Source organism: Macaca thibetana, chromosome 11 (genome assembly GCF_024542745.1).
Source record: "Macaca thibetana thibetana isolate TM-01 chromosome 11, ASM2454274v1, whole genome shotgun sequence".
NCBI classification, from domain to species: domain Eukaryota; kingdom Metazoa; phylum Chordata; class Mammalia; order Primates; family Cercopithecidae; genus Macaca; species Macaca thibetana.
In genome coordinates, this window is record NC_065588.1 from 75,859,517 (window position 1) to 75,873,082 (window position 13,566).

General features: G+C 42.9%; 1 protein-coding gene across 3 annotated transcripts in view; it reads right to left on the minus strand.

Annotated features, from left to right (window-relative positions):
* Nucleotides 1–5,640, minus strand: part of PAWR (pro-apoptotic WT1 regulator) — a 93,171-nt gene extending 87,531 nt beyond the window's left edge. For 2 of the 3 annotated variants that reach the window (XM_050749211.1, XM_050749209.1), the window contains exons 1-2: nucleotides 5,493–5,640; nucleotides 4,334–4,996 (exon numbers count right to left, since the gene is read on the minus strand). In XM_050749211.1, coding sequence (XP_050605168.1) covers nucleotides 4,334–4,849 — 516 coding nt within the window. In that variant the 5' untranslated portion in view covers nucleotides 4,850–4,996; nucleotides 5,493–5,640. Of the gene's footprint in view, nucleotides 1–4,333; nucleotides 5,169–5,492 lie in introns of those variants that run through there. The other variant, XM_050749210.1, reaches the window with a different exon arrangement.
* Between the last annotated feature and the right edge of the window lie 7,926 nt (nucleotides 5,641–13,566).

Genomic DNA, 13,566 nt, shown 5'->3' on the forward strand with positions numbered 1-13,566 from the left:
CCTGGTGTTCAAAATTTTGCCACACTATAGGTTAGAGGGTCAGAAGCAATCTCTGAGTACACAAATTTGACCTGAAATTCTATTCAATTCCATACCTTTACTGTTTTCTTCATTCAAATATTTGAATTAATTCAGACAACCTTTAAAAAAAAAGTTTTATAAAAGTCTAGGGAAATATGCTCAGTAATGAAAGGTAGGTTAATGTTTAAAAACTCTCCTTTTCCTAGATATATACATACACACAAAATACACAAAAACATTTAAAATATTGCTCTATCACTTACTTTCTATGTGATCTTGAATCATTTAAGCTCTAAGTCTTCATTTTCTCCTCTAGAAATGGGGATAAACAGTGTAACTACCACATGAGATTGCTTGAACTTCAGTACATAAACCACTTTAGCCAACCACTATTTTAAAACAGAAGTTTTAAATACTGTATATGTTAACTTTTACACTTAAACCAAAACTTCAGGCCGGGCGCGGTGGCTCACGCCTGTAATCCCAGCACTTTGGGAGGCCGAGGCGGGCGGATCACAAGGTCAGGAGATCGAGACCACGGTGAAACCCCGTCTCTACTAAAAATACAAAAAATTAGCCGGGCGCGGTTGTGGGCGCCTGTAGTCCCAGCTACTCGGGAGGCTGAGGCAGGAGAATGGCGTAAACCCGGGAGGCGGAGCTTGCAGTGAGCCGAGATCGCGCCACTGCACTCCAGCCTGGGCGACAGAGCGAGACTCCGTCTCAAAAAAAAAAAAACAAAAAAAAAAAAAAACCAAAACTTCAGTGCCACCTCTACCTATTCATAGATTCTATTTTCTATGGCAACCATCTCCATTAACCCATTCACACAACCCTACTCAATGGCAGTAACTTCACAAACACCCTGAAAACAAGTATATAACTCTCTAGGAAGCTTTCTTCAACTGTCACTCCTCCTCCCTGGGTTAGGTACCTTGCTCAGGCACTAAGCTGTACTTACTACTCTACTTTTCACATTTCCTTATACTACCTGAGAGCACCTCGTGGGCAAGGCTTATGTCCTATTCATTTCTATACCCAGACTGCAGCCCAACAGTTCTTACTACTGACTCACATTTGAATCAAATGGGGAACTTTTAAAAATATTAATGCCTGGGATCCATCCCAGACCCATTCAATTATTACAGGGTGGGGTGAAGGGACAAAGAGGGCAAGGAATTGAATTAGCATGAGCAAACTTTTTAAAGATCCTAACATACTATCAATGTGCTGCTCAAGTTAAGAACCACTGCATGCTGATACTTAATATACTATACAAACAATTATGTATACATGTACATATGTGAGAATATAAGTAAAAATATACAGGTACTGAAAAGTTTAAGACTCAGGTCAAGATTCTCATCCTCAATACCTTCTCCCAGCCCAATCATCCCCTCCCTTTAAACACACACTATTTCCAATAAATATTTACATGTTTCACATTAAGATGACTTTCAAACTGTTAACTCAGTACTTAAATTTTTTCATGTAATTATGCCTTATCCTTCTTCCTAGATTATAGCCTTGTTCCTTGAGAATATACACTGCCGTATTCTTGTTTTCTCCACTGAAGGATAGTGTCTTTAACAGGTATGTAATAAACAGTTGACTGATCTGATAAACACACATAAAAATTATTGGCAAGAAGTATGCCATGTCCAAATTACCCAATTCGGGTGAATTACTACCAAAAAACAGAAAATGTAAAAATTTAGAAAAAAGGATTTTTTTAAATCTCTTATTAAATTTTATCTCATTAAAGAAGCTCTGGGTATTTCGACTTTAGCCACTACATGCAGTAACTACCCAGTTTCCTACCTCCCAAACGGCTAGTTTCAGTTTTTGACCTGGTTCCTTGCCTATAACTATCTTCTAGTCAATTCTGGTATCTTTAGCTGCTGTCAGGTACCTTTATAACAGTATTATATACACACTATATAACTTGTAAAATGAGGTAATGAAAGTCATGTATCACACAGAAGTTTCGTAAGTACTTCCTTCAAGGAACTTAATGTTTATCCACCATTAAAACAAGATCTCTACATACGAACTACATGTTAATCTACTAATACAAACTTGGTTGGGAATCATGTCTGAAAATAAGAGTCTTACTCAACATTAGATAAAATAAAGACTACTGTTGAATATAGAGAAATTGATCATTTTCATCTTTTTACATATTTTCATACCTGAAAAATTTGCAAAATATGTATGGCTTTTTAAAATAGGGGTGTTAAATCAAATATTACACAAGAAACTCCACGGCAACCGGTATTCTCAATGTTGAAACTACTAGGAGAAATGGCACACAATTCTAAAAAGGCAACAATATAAAGACATGGAAATGGCTCAGCTTTAAAGTTTTGCATCTATTTTACCACTATTAAAATCATCTGAAATACATAAGTTGTTTTGAAAAATATGAAAATATGAGGAGGAGGCACTCAAGAAGTATGTCTGTTAATTAGATACTGTGGTAAAACATTACTGTTTTGTTGGGTCCTGCAGCTTGAAACGGATAGAGCCATAGTTACCACTAAAAGAAAGCAGTCCTCAATTCCCTATTCAATAAAAAAGGTTCAAATTCCACAGACAAAAAAAGGTACCGTTGGTTTGTTTGTTTTTAAGGAAGATTAAATTTAGGAGTTGCCAACACCCAAACGAAAAACATTCCAGAGTATTAGACTCCATTGTAGTGGGGAGTCATCTACATTCTCAGCACTATGTTCTCTTACTCAAAGCAGGGATATTAACAAAAGATGTTTCTTAGGATCTCACAAGATACACTCTACTTACTTCCCCTAGGAAACATTATGCTTGTTTAAAAAAAAAAAAAAAAGTACTTGAAAAATAATTTTAGCACATGCAGCCAGAAAAAAGTCAAGTTTAACATCTGCCAAGATATTTCCCGAAATAAGACCCCTGTTAGATAAACAATGAGGAAAAGATTGAAAATGACAAATTCTTTTATTTGGACCATCAGCTACTTTTAAAAATCAAGTTGAGGAATGTAGCTTTTCCAAAGCCTTGTCTTCAATTTCCCCTTATTCTTCACATTTTTAACTAAAAAAAAAAAAAAAAACCTGGAAATTTGATTACCACTCTTATGAATTCCTTCTAAAGCAATTTAATGAATAACAGACCTTTTGTGCAAGTAGCAAACCGCAGAGGACAGTTTTGCTGGCTGATAAAAATCTCTGAAACGCTCATATAAATACATCCTACAAAGACACACTATGATTTTCCAGGTATGGAAATCATAATACTAAAAATTTAGGTATATTTAATATACACTCTAACTTATTGCAAATGCTTTTACTTAAACCACAATTAAAGTTAGTAAATTCGAAATAGTTATTTAGTGGGTGACAAAGTTGAGTAAAATTAGAAAGCCAGGAGAAGAAAACGTGAAAACTAAAGAGTCAATGAGAAAAAGATGCATGTATTTTAGGTGAAACAAGGTGTTGAACCACTTCCTCAAATCCATGAGCTACTATCAAAGTAACCAAAACTTGTTTGAGATTGTTTTGTCTTGTTTCTGGTAGAGGGAGGTGTGATTATACACTTAGTAAAAATGTTTTACCAGTCACTCTAATGGAAGATGCTGCTACCTGCAGCAACGTTTTGAAAATACTCAAAACTGCAAACAACCCGAAACAAACAAAAAACCCTACCACGTATGTGTTTCAGACACAGTACTCAAAAAGAGATCGTCTGAGCGAACAGAATTGTGGGTTATTAAAGCATCCTTGTTGTCGTAAATATCACTCAGAAAAAAACTGTGTGTTTAGGAGCACAACTTATAAACATTTGATTTATATGTAATACAGTGAATGTATTCATTCGGATATACTCATCTTGAGTTCACTGGAAGACAAATCTGTCTCGGATATTGCTAAGGCCACCTTTTCTTTACAGGTGCTATTAAACATTGGTAAGAAAGGAGAAATAAACTGGTAACTTCACATGGGCACGTGGGACCCTAGAGAATGTCGTCACCACCATTAATCAATTTTTCTAACTGATCAAGCACAAACAGCCAAGTCCAGGTGGGCAAGTCCTGGAGCCACAAGTTGTCTTTCTACCACGGTAAAAAAGGATCCTGGATCTGAGACCTGGCCAGGAAGCCTGAAAAGCACGTGTCCTACTCTTGAGTTTGGGGAACTTCCCAGGAGGCATTTGTTCAGAGTAAAACTCCATCACCCCCTGCCCGCCTAACTCGGTGAATGGACAAGTACCAGCCAGAGGAGGAAAACTCTGGGCCCCGGGTAGCTCCCAGGAGGAAGACACCGGGAAGAAGCTGCCGGCTCACCTCTGCAGCAGGGATGTTGACCACGCCGGTGGAGCGCCGCTTCTCCCGCAGCTTCCTCTTCTCGATCTGCCCCTTGCCTTTCCTGGCACTGGGGCCCGAGCTCTTGCCCTTCTCCGGGACGCCGTCCTGCTCCTCCTCGTCACGCCGGGGCGGCGGTGCAGCCGAGGCAGAGGCGGCTGGGGGCTCGTCCTCCGACCGCCGCGGGCCGGGGGCCGCCCGGGTCAGCATGGCGGAGCCTACCGCGCAGTTCACGCCCCCGGGGCCGGGGACGGCAGGTGCGGCCGGCGCGCCGCCCGGGAGGTTGTTGTTGAGCTCGTTGGTAGCGGCGGCCGCCGAGGTGCCCAGAGCCCCCGCGGGGGGCTTCCCAGCGGCGTCGCTGCCGCCCCCTCCCGGGGCGGCCGGGCCCGGGGGGTTCTGCTTGGCGCGCATCTTCTCGCGTTTAGCCTTCCACTCCTCCAGGAAGTCTGTGGTGCTGCCGCCGAGGCCGCTGCTGGTCCGGTAGCCACCGGTCGCCATATTCCCAGAGGGGCTGGCCGGGCTCTCACCTCAGGCCGCCCACCACGGCTCCGGCCGCTGCCTCCTTTTCCTTCCTGCGGCCCCGAGGATGCCAGGGGACGACCTCCAGGAGCGGGACGGCCGCCGCTCCCCCAGCAGCCGGCGGGGCTGAGGGGAAAGACAAAAGGGGGCGGGTAAGGGAAGCGTAAGATCCCCGCCCGACCCGAAGGTCTGGCCCCGGGCTGCGCCCCTCGGAGACCCAGAGCGCGCCCACTAGTCCCTACCGGCGAGCAGCAGCCGGCTCCCCACCCTGCGAAGTTTCTCCCACGCACCTACAGTGCGGACCCCGACGATCACCGCCCCCTCGAAGGCAGGAGAGAGGACTGACCCCACCCCCTAGTCGGCCCGCCCGCCAGCCCCGTCCCCACCAGGGTCCGCGCCGGCGGCGGTAGAGGTACTACGGCCAGACCCGCCACCTGTCGGCCCGTCGTATCGCTTGCTCCGCGCTCTGGCCACCGCCGGTCTGAGGTCCCCGCCAGCTACACTCCCACTCCCAAGGCGAGGCGCGGAGTTCCTAGTCGGTTCGAAGAGGAGGCGGGGACCCAGCTGTCCCGCGGAGTGGGGAAAGGGCCGGGTGTGAGCGAGCGGCGGGGCAGCCCCTTACCTCGGAGGAGCTTGTAGGGGACGAGGCGTGTGGCTGGGATCGGGCACCCAGGTGTGCCGAAGCTGGCGCGCGCTCTTCCGCCGCGCGGAAAGTGCCGCGGCAAACTCGCGGTGCGGCGCTCCAGGCAGTCCCAGGACAGGAGGGAGGGAGAAGAGGGAGGGAGGGAGGGAGCGAGGGGCGGGAAGGGAGCCGAGTGGCGCCGAAGCACGAGCGGAAAAGGCCGAGGCGACGCTTGAGGGGCGCGGCGCGCAGTGGGAAGGGTCGTGGCCGCTGACGCCCCGCCCCCGGCGCTCAGGTGCGCGGCGTCGCGTCCCGCCCGCCGCTGCAGCCCGCCCCGCGCCCGCCGTCCTCTACTCCGCACCAGTCGCCGACCACACGGCGCTCGCCGCGCTGCGCCCGCCGCGCTCCGCCCGCGGCCGGCGGGTTGGACCGCACATTCCTGGGCTAGCGGCCTCGCGGCGTCCGGCCTCCCGGCGCCTCCGACTCCGGGGCGGGAACGGCACTCCACGCCCTTCTCCTTGCTTGTCTTCTCCGCCTCTCTCTTCTCCCACCACTCTTCCTTTTAAGTACAAGACCGAATTATTTGAGAAAAAGTCTCGAACGCTGCTGGCTAAGGGGAAAAGTGCGATAACTTGTGATGATTCAGGGAATGACTAGACTGGATGGGAAAATACCCACGTGTCTCTTTTCCTAGTCGCTGCTCCCTTTTCATATGTACTAGGGCAGCGGTCAGAAGAATAGAAAGAACTGAAGCAAACCCAGCACCCTCATTCTAAGAAAACTGCGGTGTCCTGCTGAAAAGGGTTGGCTAAGAGGAAGGACTTACAAGTATCTTAGGGTTGCGGGAGAAAAAACTCAGTTGGACAGTTTATTACATTGGCGATTCCAGTCTCGGAGTTTTCCGCTTAACCCTGTCTCTGCATCCCATTTACAGGGAATGAATTTAGCAGCAAAGCTCCCTACCAAATAACGCTACACTGATGCTAATTTGAGATGAGCTGGGGCAGTGATTGTCTCTATTTTTTCATTATTAACATGCCAGAGGCTTATCCTCAGATGCAAGTCATCTAAAATTTCTGGATCAGAGCGGGGTGGGCTGCCATTGACGCACCTGAGAAGACTGACCTTTCTATATCCAAGTAATGTCAGGTCACATCATTGTGGGAGGCTACAAATACCAGGTCTCCATTTTGTGAAAAAGTAGGAGAGCCCTAAGTCACTCTTACCTAACATAAACCTTTGTTCCTACTTAATATTCGTGTTTTGCCCAGGTAGCACGTGGTGAGTGAGCAATCAGTTTTTGCCTGCCACAGAACTGGGAACAGAAGAAAGTGATTCATATGCTCTATATTTCTCGGGGAAAGACAGTTTTGGTCTTTGGTCTGGCTGTTGTGGGAAACGTATGGAGAGAGCTCTGGAAAAATCCTTAGAAAATTAAAGGCTTTTCTTGGGAATAGGTCTAAAAGGCTGAGCGGCTGTTTAAGCTAGTACCAACCCCAGTGTGCCACCTGAAATTTCTGAATTACGTATTCATTAGTTTGTTTTCTGAGTTTTTTTGTTTTTTGTTTTTTTTAAATTTGAGACGGAGTCTCGCTGTCTCCCAGGCTGGAGTGCAGTGGCGTGATCTCGGCTCACTGCAAGCTCCGCCTCCCGGGTTCACGCCATTCTCCCGCCTCAGCCTCCCAAGTAGCTGAGACTACAGGCGCCCGCCACCACGCCCGGCTAGTTTTTTGTATTTTTAGTAGAGACGGGGTTTCACCATGTTAGCCAGGATAGTCTCGATCTCCTGACCTCGTGATCCACCCGCCTCGGCCTCCCAAAGTGCTGGGATTACAGGCTTGAGCCACCGCGCCCGGCCTGTTTTCTGAGTTTTAAGGAGAGTAAGGGAGGCTGGGACATTAAACGTATTCACATTAATATGCTTTGTAACTTACCAGAGGTCTTTTCCCTTGGAAGGGCTGCAGGATATAGTGGAAAGGCTATAGTTAGCTGACTGAGGGATTTTGGGACATGTTTACATTACCTGGTACTAAGCTTTCTGTACTATAAAATCAGCAAGAATTACTTTTTTTTTTTTTTTTGGAGACGGAGTCTCGGCTCTGTCGCCAGACTGGAGTGCGGTGGCCGGATCTCGGCTCCCTGCAACCTCCGCCTCCTGGGTTCAAGCGATTCTCCTGCTCTCAGCCTCCCAATTACATTGTATTTAAGCTGTCCTAAGAATTGACACTGCACATAAAATGTGCTTGATTCGAGGAAGGCACTCAGTAAACATAGTCCCTTCTAGGGACTTAACAGTCCTTGGTCTCTAAGAAGTGTATGAGAGAAGAGGAAATTAAAACAGATGGGGCATTGAATATACAATATCAACCTAAAAACGATAGACTTTGAATGAACTAGGATAACACGCCACCTAAATTTCTCACTGCATGGCTTAAACCAGTTCTCTTAGTCTTAATAGGTTCTGAGTCAGGAATTTTGGCTGCTACTGACTTGTGTGACTTTGGGCAAGTTGCTTAACTTTTGTGCCTCTGTTTACTTACATATAAAATGGGGATAATAATACTTCCTACATTGTGAGAGTGTTGTGAAAGTGCCTGCAGTCCTCAGATAAAAGGTGGTATGTGAGTACCAGAGTAGTTATTATTAGTCTATGAAGTGCCCTAGGAACCATGGATGAAAGAGATTATTGAGGTACAAAGCTCTGTGTTTTGTTATTATTATCATTTATTGTACCTTTTGTCTTTACCATTCTCAATATTCCCGAAGATATATTTCACAGCCAGACTGCTTCCAACATTGCACTGAGGTATTTAGCTGAGTCAGTCCTAAATTGCAAGATGTTTGCTACCATCAATCTTTATATATAGCGTTCTGATGAAATAATCCTCAAAGACTTGGAGCTTGGTTTCTCAACCTCAGCACTATTGACATTTGGGGCTGGATAATTCTTTGCTGCCCTGCCCGTTGTAGGTTGTTTAGCAGCATCGTTGGCTTCTGCCTGTTAGATACCAATAAGAAACCCCCACCTGTAATGTGACATTGCCACATAGTCCCTGGGATAAAATTCTTCCCCAGTTGAGCACCTCTGAGTTAGCCTAAAATAACCGATTTTTAGCAACTCACTTGCACTTAATGATATAATGAAATATGATGATAATGCTGACAAAACATTCATTTTAATATGTCAGAGTGAAACCTATTCTAGATGCTAGTCTTAAATGATTTTGAGGACGTGTATTATTATATGTATGGATAGCTAGTATATTGGTAAGTAGCCATTTTGCCTTCAATGCAGATATTTCTGGAACATATGCAATTCATCCTCTAACATCAAAATATTATATGTGCATAGTATAAAAAAATTACATACTTTAGTTCTATAAGGATTGTAACAAAAAACAGCAATCTGCTCTCTACCTTATCCACTCTGAAAACCCTACCCAAAACTTTGAACTTTGTAACTGTTTCCATTAAGAGATCTTCATATTTATTTTTTATGTGCATATCTGCTATTGTATATCTTGATTTTTCCATTTTTAGATATAGAAGAAGATTTAGCTCTAATACACTAATAACACATATACTTTTCATATTCCTACACTCCCACTATATATCATGATTTTTATTGAATAAACGTTCAATGTTTATAGTATTATGACTATACAAATACTGTTCATAGCTGAGTCATGTGGTGTACTATGATTGCATTTCTTTTTTTTACAACTGTTTTTCCTTGTTACACAACTATACTTTTCGTCTTTACCATTTTTCTGCAGTTAAAACTTGGCTTTTTTTTTTTTTTAAATCATCGGCTTATTTTTTTATATACCAGTCATGAGTATATACTCAAATTTTCCTCCTTTCAATGAAGTTAATTACATTGGGTAAGCTATCAGTTCTATTCTTTTTTATTTTTTTGGAAACATCTCTTCTGGAGCCCTCCATCCCCTGCTTTAATCTGGATTGATTTTGTTTGTTTGGAGATGGAGTCTCACTCTGTTGGCGAGGCTGTAGTGCAGTGGCGCAGTCTTGGCTCACTGCAACCTCCGCCTCCCGGGTTCAAGCAATTCTCCTGCCTCAGCCTACCACGTAGCTGGGACTACAGGCGCACGCCGCCGCACCCAGCTCATTTTTGTATTTTAGTAGAGATGGGGTTTCACCACGTTGCCCAAGCTGGTCTCGAACTTCTGAGCTCAGGCAACCCGCCTGCTTTGGCATCCCAAAGTGCTGGGATTACAGGCGTGAGCCACTGCGCCTGGCCTAATCTGGATTGATTTTAAGGCTCATTGCTCGTGGTCATCCTGGGATTATGCTCCTCTAACATCTTGAGAATCATTTTCTCTACAGACTTCTTGTTTCCTGAATTGCATACTTTTCTCTTTGTTTCTCCCCTTCATTTTAGTAGAGTATATCCTTAGTATATTCTGAAGATAATGTAACTCATTCTTAGAGACCTTGCATGTTGGAAAATGTTTTAAATTTATCTTCACACTTTATTAATAGTTTGGTGGAGCATAGGACTCTAGGTTAGAAATCATTTTCCTTCATAATTTTGAAGGCATCGCTTTATTATCATCTAGTTTCCAGAGTTGCTGTTTAGAAGACCAATGGCATTCTGACTGCCTTGTATTTTCTGTCTCAAATTTTTAGATCTTCTTACTTAGATCCTCTGAAATATCTTGAAAATATGCTCTGATTTGGTCTTTTATCATTATTACATTACGTACTCAGTGGACCCTTTTAATCAGCTATCTGCCCTCCAGTTGAGAAATTTTCTTATCCTCTTTCTTTTTCTTTGACATGGAGTCTTGCTCTGATGCCCAGGCCAGAGTGCAGTGGCCCGATCTAGGCTCACAGCAACCTTTGCCTTTCGGGTTCAAGCAATTCTCCTGCCTCAGCCTCCTGAGTAGCTGGGATTACAGGCGCACATGCCCGGTTTTAGTAGAGACGGAGTTTCACCATGTTGGTCAGGCTGGTCTTGAACTCCTGACATCATGATCCACCCGCCTCAGCCTCTCAAAGTGCAGGGATTACAGGCGTGAGCCAGTGCACCTGGCCTATTCTCTTTCTTTGATAAGACTTTCCTTCTACTTTCTCTGTTCCCGCCTTCTGGAAATCCTGTTAAGTAGGTGTTGGAATGCTAGAAGTTCTGTAATGAATTTTTTTATCTTTTCTCTTTTATTTTTCATTTCCTTGGCACATTATTCTACTTTTAGTGAAATTTCCTTCACTTTATATGCCAATTCTTCTACAGAATTTTCTGTTTCTGACACTATTTCTAGTATCTCTTTCTTGTTCTCTAAATATTCTTTCTGTAGCATCTTGTTCTTATTGACACATATTGAGCATTTTTTTCTCTCTAAGCAAATTGCTTACTTTTTTTGTTTTAATCTTCATCTTTCATGTTAGAGCACTTCCTCATCAGTCTGCTGTTTATTCATATTTAAGACTGAAGCACTGCAAAGCTGATTGAAAGCTCTTCTGTGAAAAGGAAGACCTTGTTGGACTGATGGACTTCATTTAGGGAGCCGGTGTTTGGCCCCAAACTTTTTCTGGAGGTGTGTATCAAATTCAGCATCCATGGAGCTTCTCTTTTGGCCCAATAATTTTCCTTGAGTAAAAGTATTTCTGCTTGTGTTGTCAGTTGCCAATTTTTTCAGGTGCCAAGTAGGAAAAGAAGACTGGAGGAGTCTCATTACTCAATATGCAGGTTTTCACTTAATCCCTATACTTAGTATATCTGACATACCCAATTTCAGTGCATTTGTAATTCAACATCTGTACAATGTGAAAACTTCCAGTCCTCTGCCAGGATCAGGAGAAATAGCCTCCTTGCTACTGAGCCCTGCAGAAGGGATTGAGAATCTAACTGTTCCTTGTGTAGATTTTCAACTAATCCTTCTGTTTTCATCCCCATCCTTCACTCTGTTTCAGAGGTATATGCTGCTGCCTCCAATTTCTGAACCTTCAGGGCTCTGCAGGACAAAAAGAGATTACTTGTTATTGGCTTTGTCTCTTGCAGGTTGTTAGAATTTACCTTCTCTGCTCTGCTAAAGTCTGTCTGCTTTCTATCTTTCATCTTCCAAAATTTTGTTTTTACTGTTCATCCTCTTTGTTGTTACTGGTTTATCATTTTACTTTAGTTTTAGTGAAGTTACTTGAGGAAGTAAAGATAAACATGTGTATTCAACCTGTTTTATTTAACAGGAAGTCCAATTCATCCGTTTTGCAGATTTCCAGATACTTTGCAATCTACTCCATAAGTCCACATCAGCAGAGACCTCTACATCTTATTTCTGTCCTCAATGAGTTACATAATAAGCCATATTGATTGATACTATAAGAAACTCTAAAAATTTGTTTTATTTTCTATAGGCTGTTTTTGAAGGTGTGGCCCATTACATTACATATGTTCCTGTTATTAAAAACTTAGGAAAAATTTTCTGAAATCCGTATTAAGAATAGATGTGGTTCTCTTTTGCAATTTTTTTTAACCATATAGTAAAACTATTTTTCATATAGTTAATGAATATTCTCTTTTCAATTGCCTATAGGTAATCTTAGACCAGATTTTTGGCCTATCCAGGGAAGACCTAGATTTTATGGTGCCTGAAGCTTACATAATTTGGTGGACTTTCTATAAGAAAAATAATCCATAAGAAAATAAATATTTAGAATAAGTGAGAATTTTTTTAATTACAAATTTTAACAAATTGAAAAATGCCATAAATATCACAAAAATCCAGGAAAAAAACCCTATTCTTTTACTCTCTGACATATTTCTATGCCATTTTGTATGCATTTTATTATTTATTTTATTATTTATTGATGCATAAAGTACATGTCTTTACATGCAGATGTATGCACTGTTTGTAGTACAAGTATATAGGTTTATGCATCACAAACACAAGAACTCTTATAAATTGTACATCAAAAAAACTACTTCAAAAAAGAAAATAATGGCTGGGCACAGTGGCTCACGCCTGTAATCCCAGCACTTTGAGAGGCTGAGACAAGTGGATCACGAGGTCAGGAGATCGAGACCATCCTGGCTAACACTGTGAAACCCCATCTCTACTAAAAATACAAAAAATTAGCCGGGCTAATTTTTTAATTAGTGGTGGCGGGCACCTGTAATCCCAGCTACTCAGGAGGCTGAGGCAGGAGAATGGCGTGAACCTGGGAGGCGCAGCTTGCAGTGAGCCGAGATCACGCCACTGCACTCCAGCCTGGGTGACAGAGCGAGACTCCATCTTGGGAAAAAAAAAAAAAAAAGAAAATAATGTATTGGCTATCCATAATTTTATACTCAGCATTATATCATACATTCCTGATAGCAAAGAATATGTGTTCCTGATAGGAAAGTATATCAAATGCCAATGGAAACCTAATTCTCTGCTTATTTTACATGTCTCATGATTGGAAGAATTTCCCACAGACTGGCTTTAGTGCCATCAGACTATACGACTCTCTGCAAGGAGCAACTCATTGTTTCTATTATCAACCTACTTCCAAGTCACTCTTGCTCACTGAGGACTTTAACTCCTAGCTGACCTTCTTTCTCCCCACTCCTCTTTATGTCCAGTTCTTAGTGATAACATCTACAAAGATAGTTTATCCAGTCTCCTGGCATCTCAGATACTTGACCTCCTCACTCCAAGTAAGATTTTTCCTCTTTACCACCTCTTCAGCTGGTTATCTCTTGACTTTGTCATCATCAGTAAGTACATCTTCAAAATCTCAGTTCTGAATATTCCATTTTTCAACTACTACCACCTAACTCTTCAGCACACTTCCTGTCATACCCCCACTCCAACCATTTTTTGATCTATTGATCCTACTTTTCATTATCCTTCCTTTCCATGTCCCAACTTCCTTACTCAGCTTTAGTTCTAAAGTTTATAATTATTAGCCTCTTCTGTGTATACCTGCTCAGCTGAAGAAGGATAGCTAAAAACACTATGGAATGCTTTCTAACCCTACTTTAATGCATCTCCACAGTCTTAACTAGGCAGTCCATACTGTCTGGCAATCCTAGTAAGCTTGCTCTCCTGTACTCCAAAATGACTAGTTT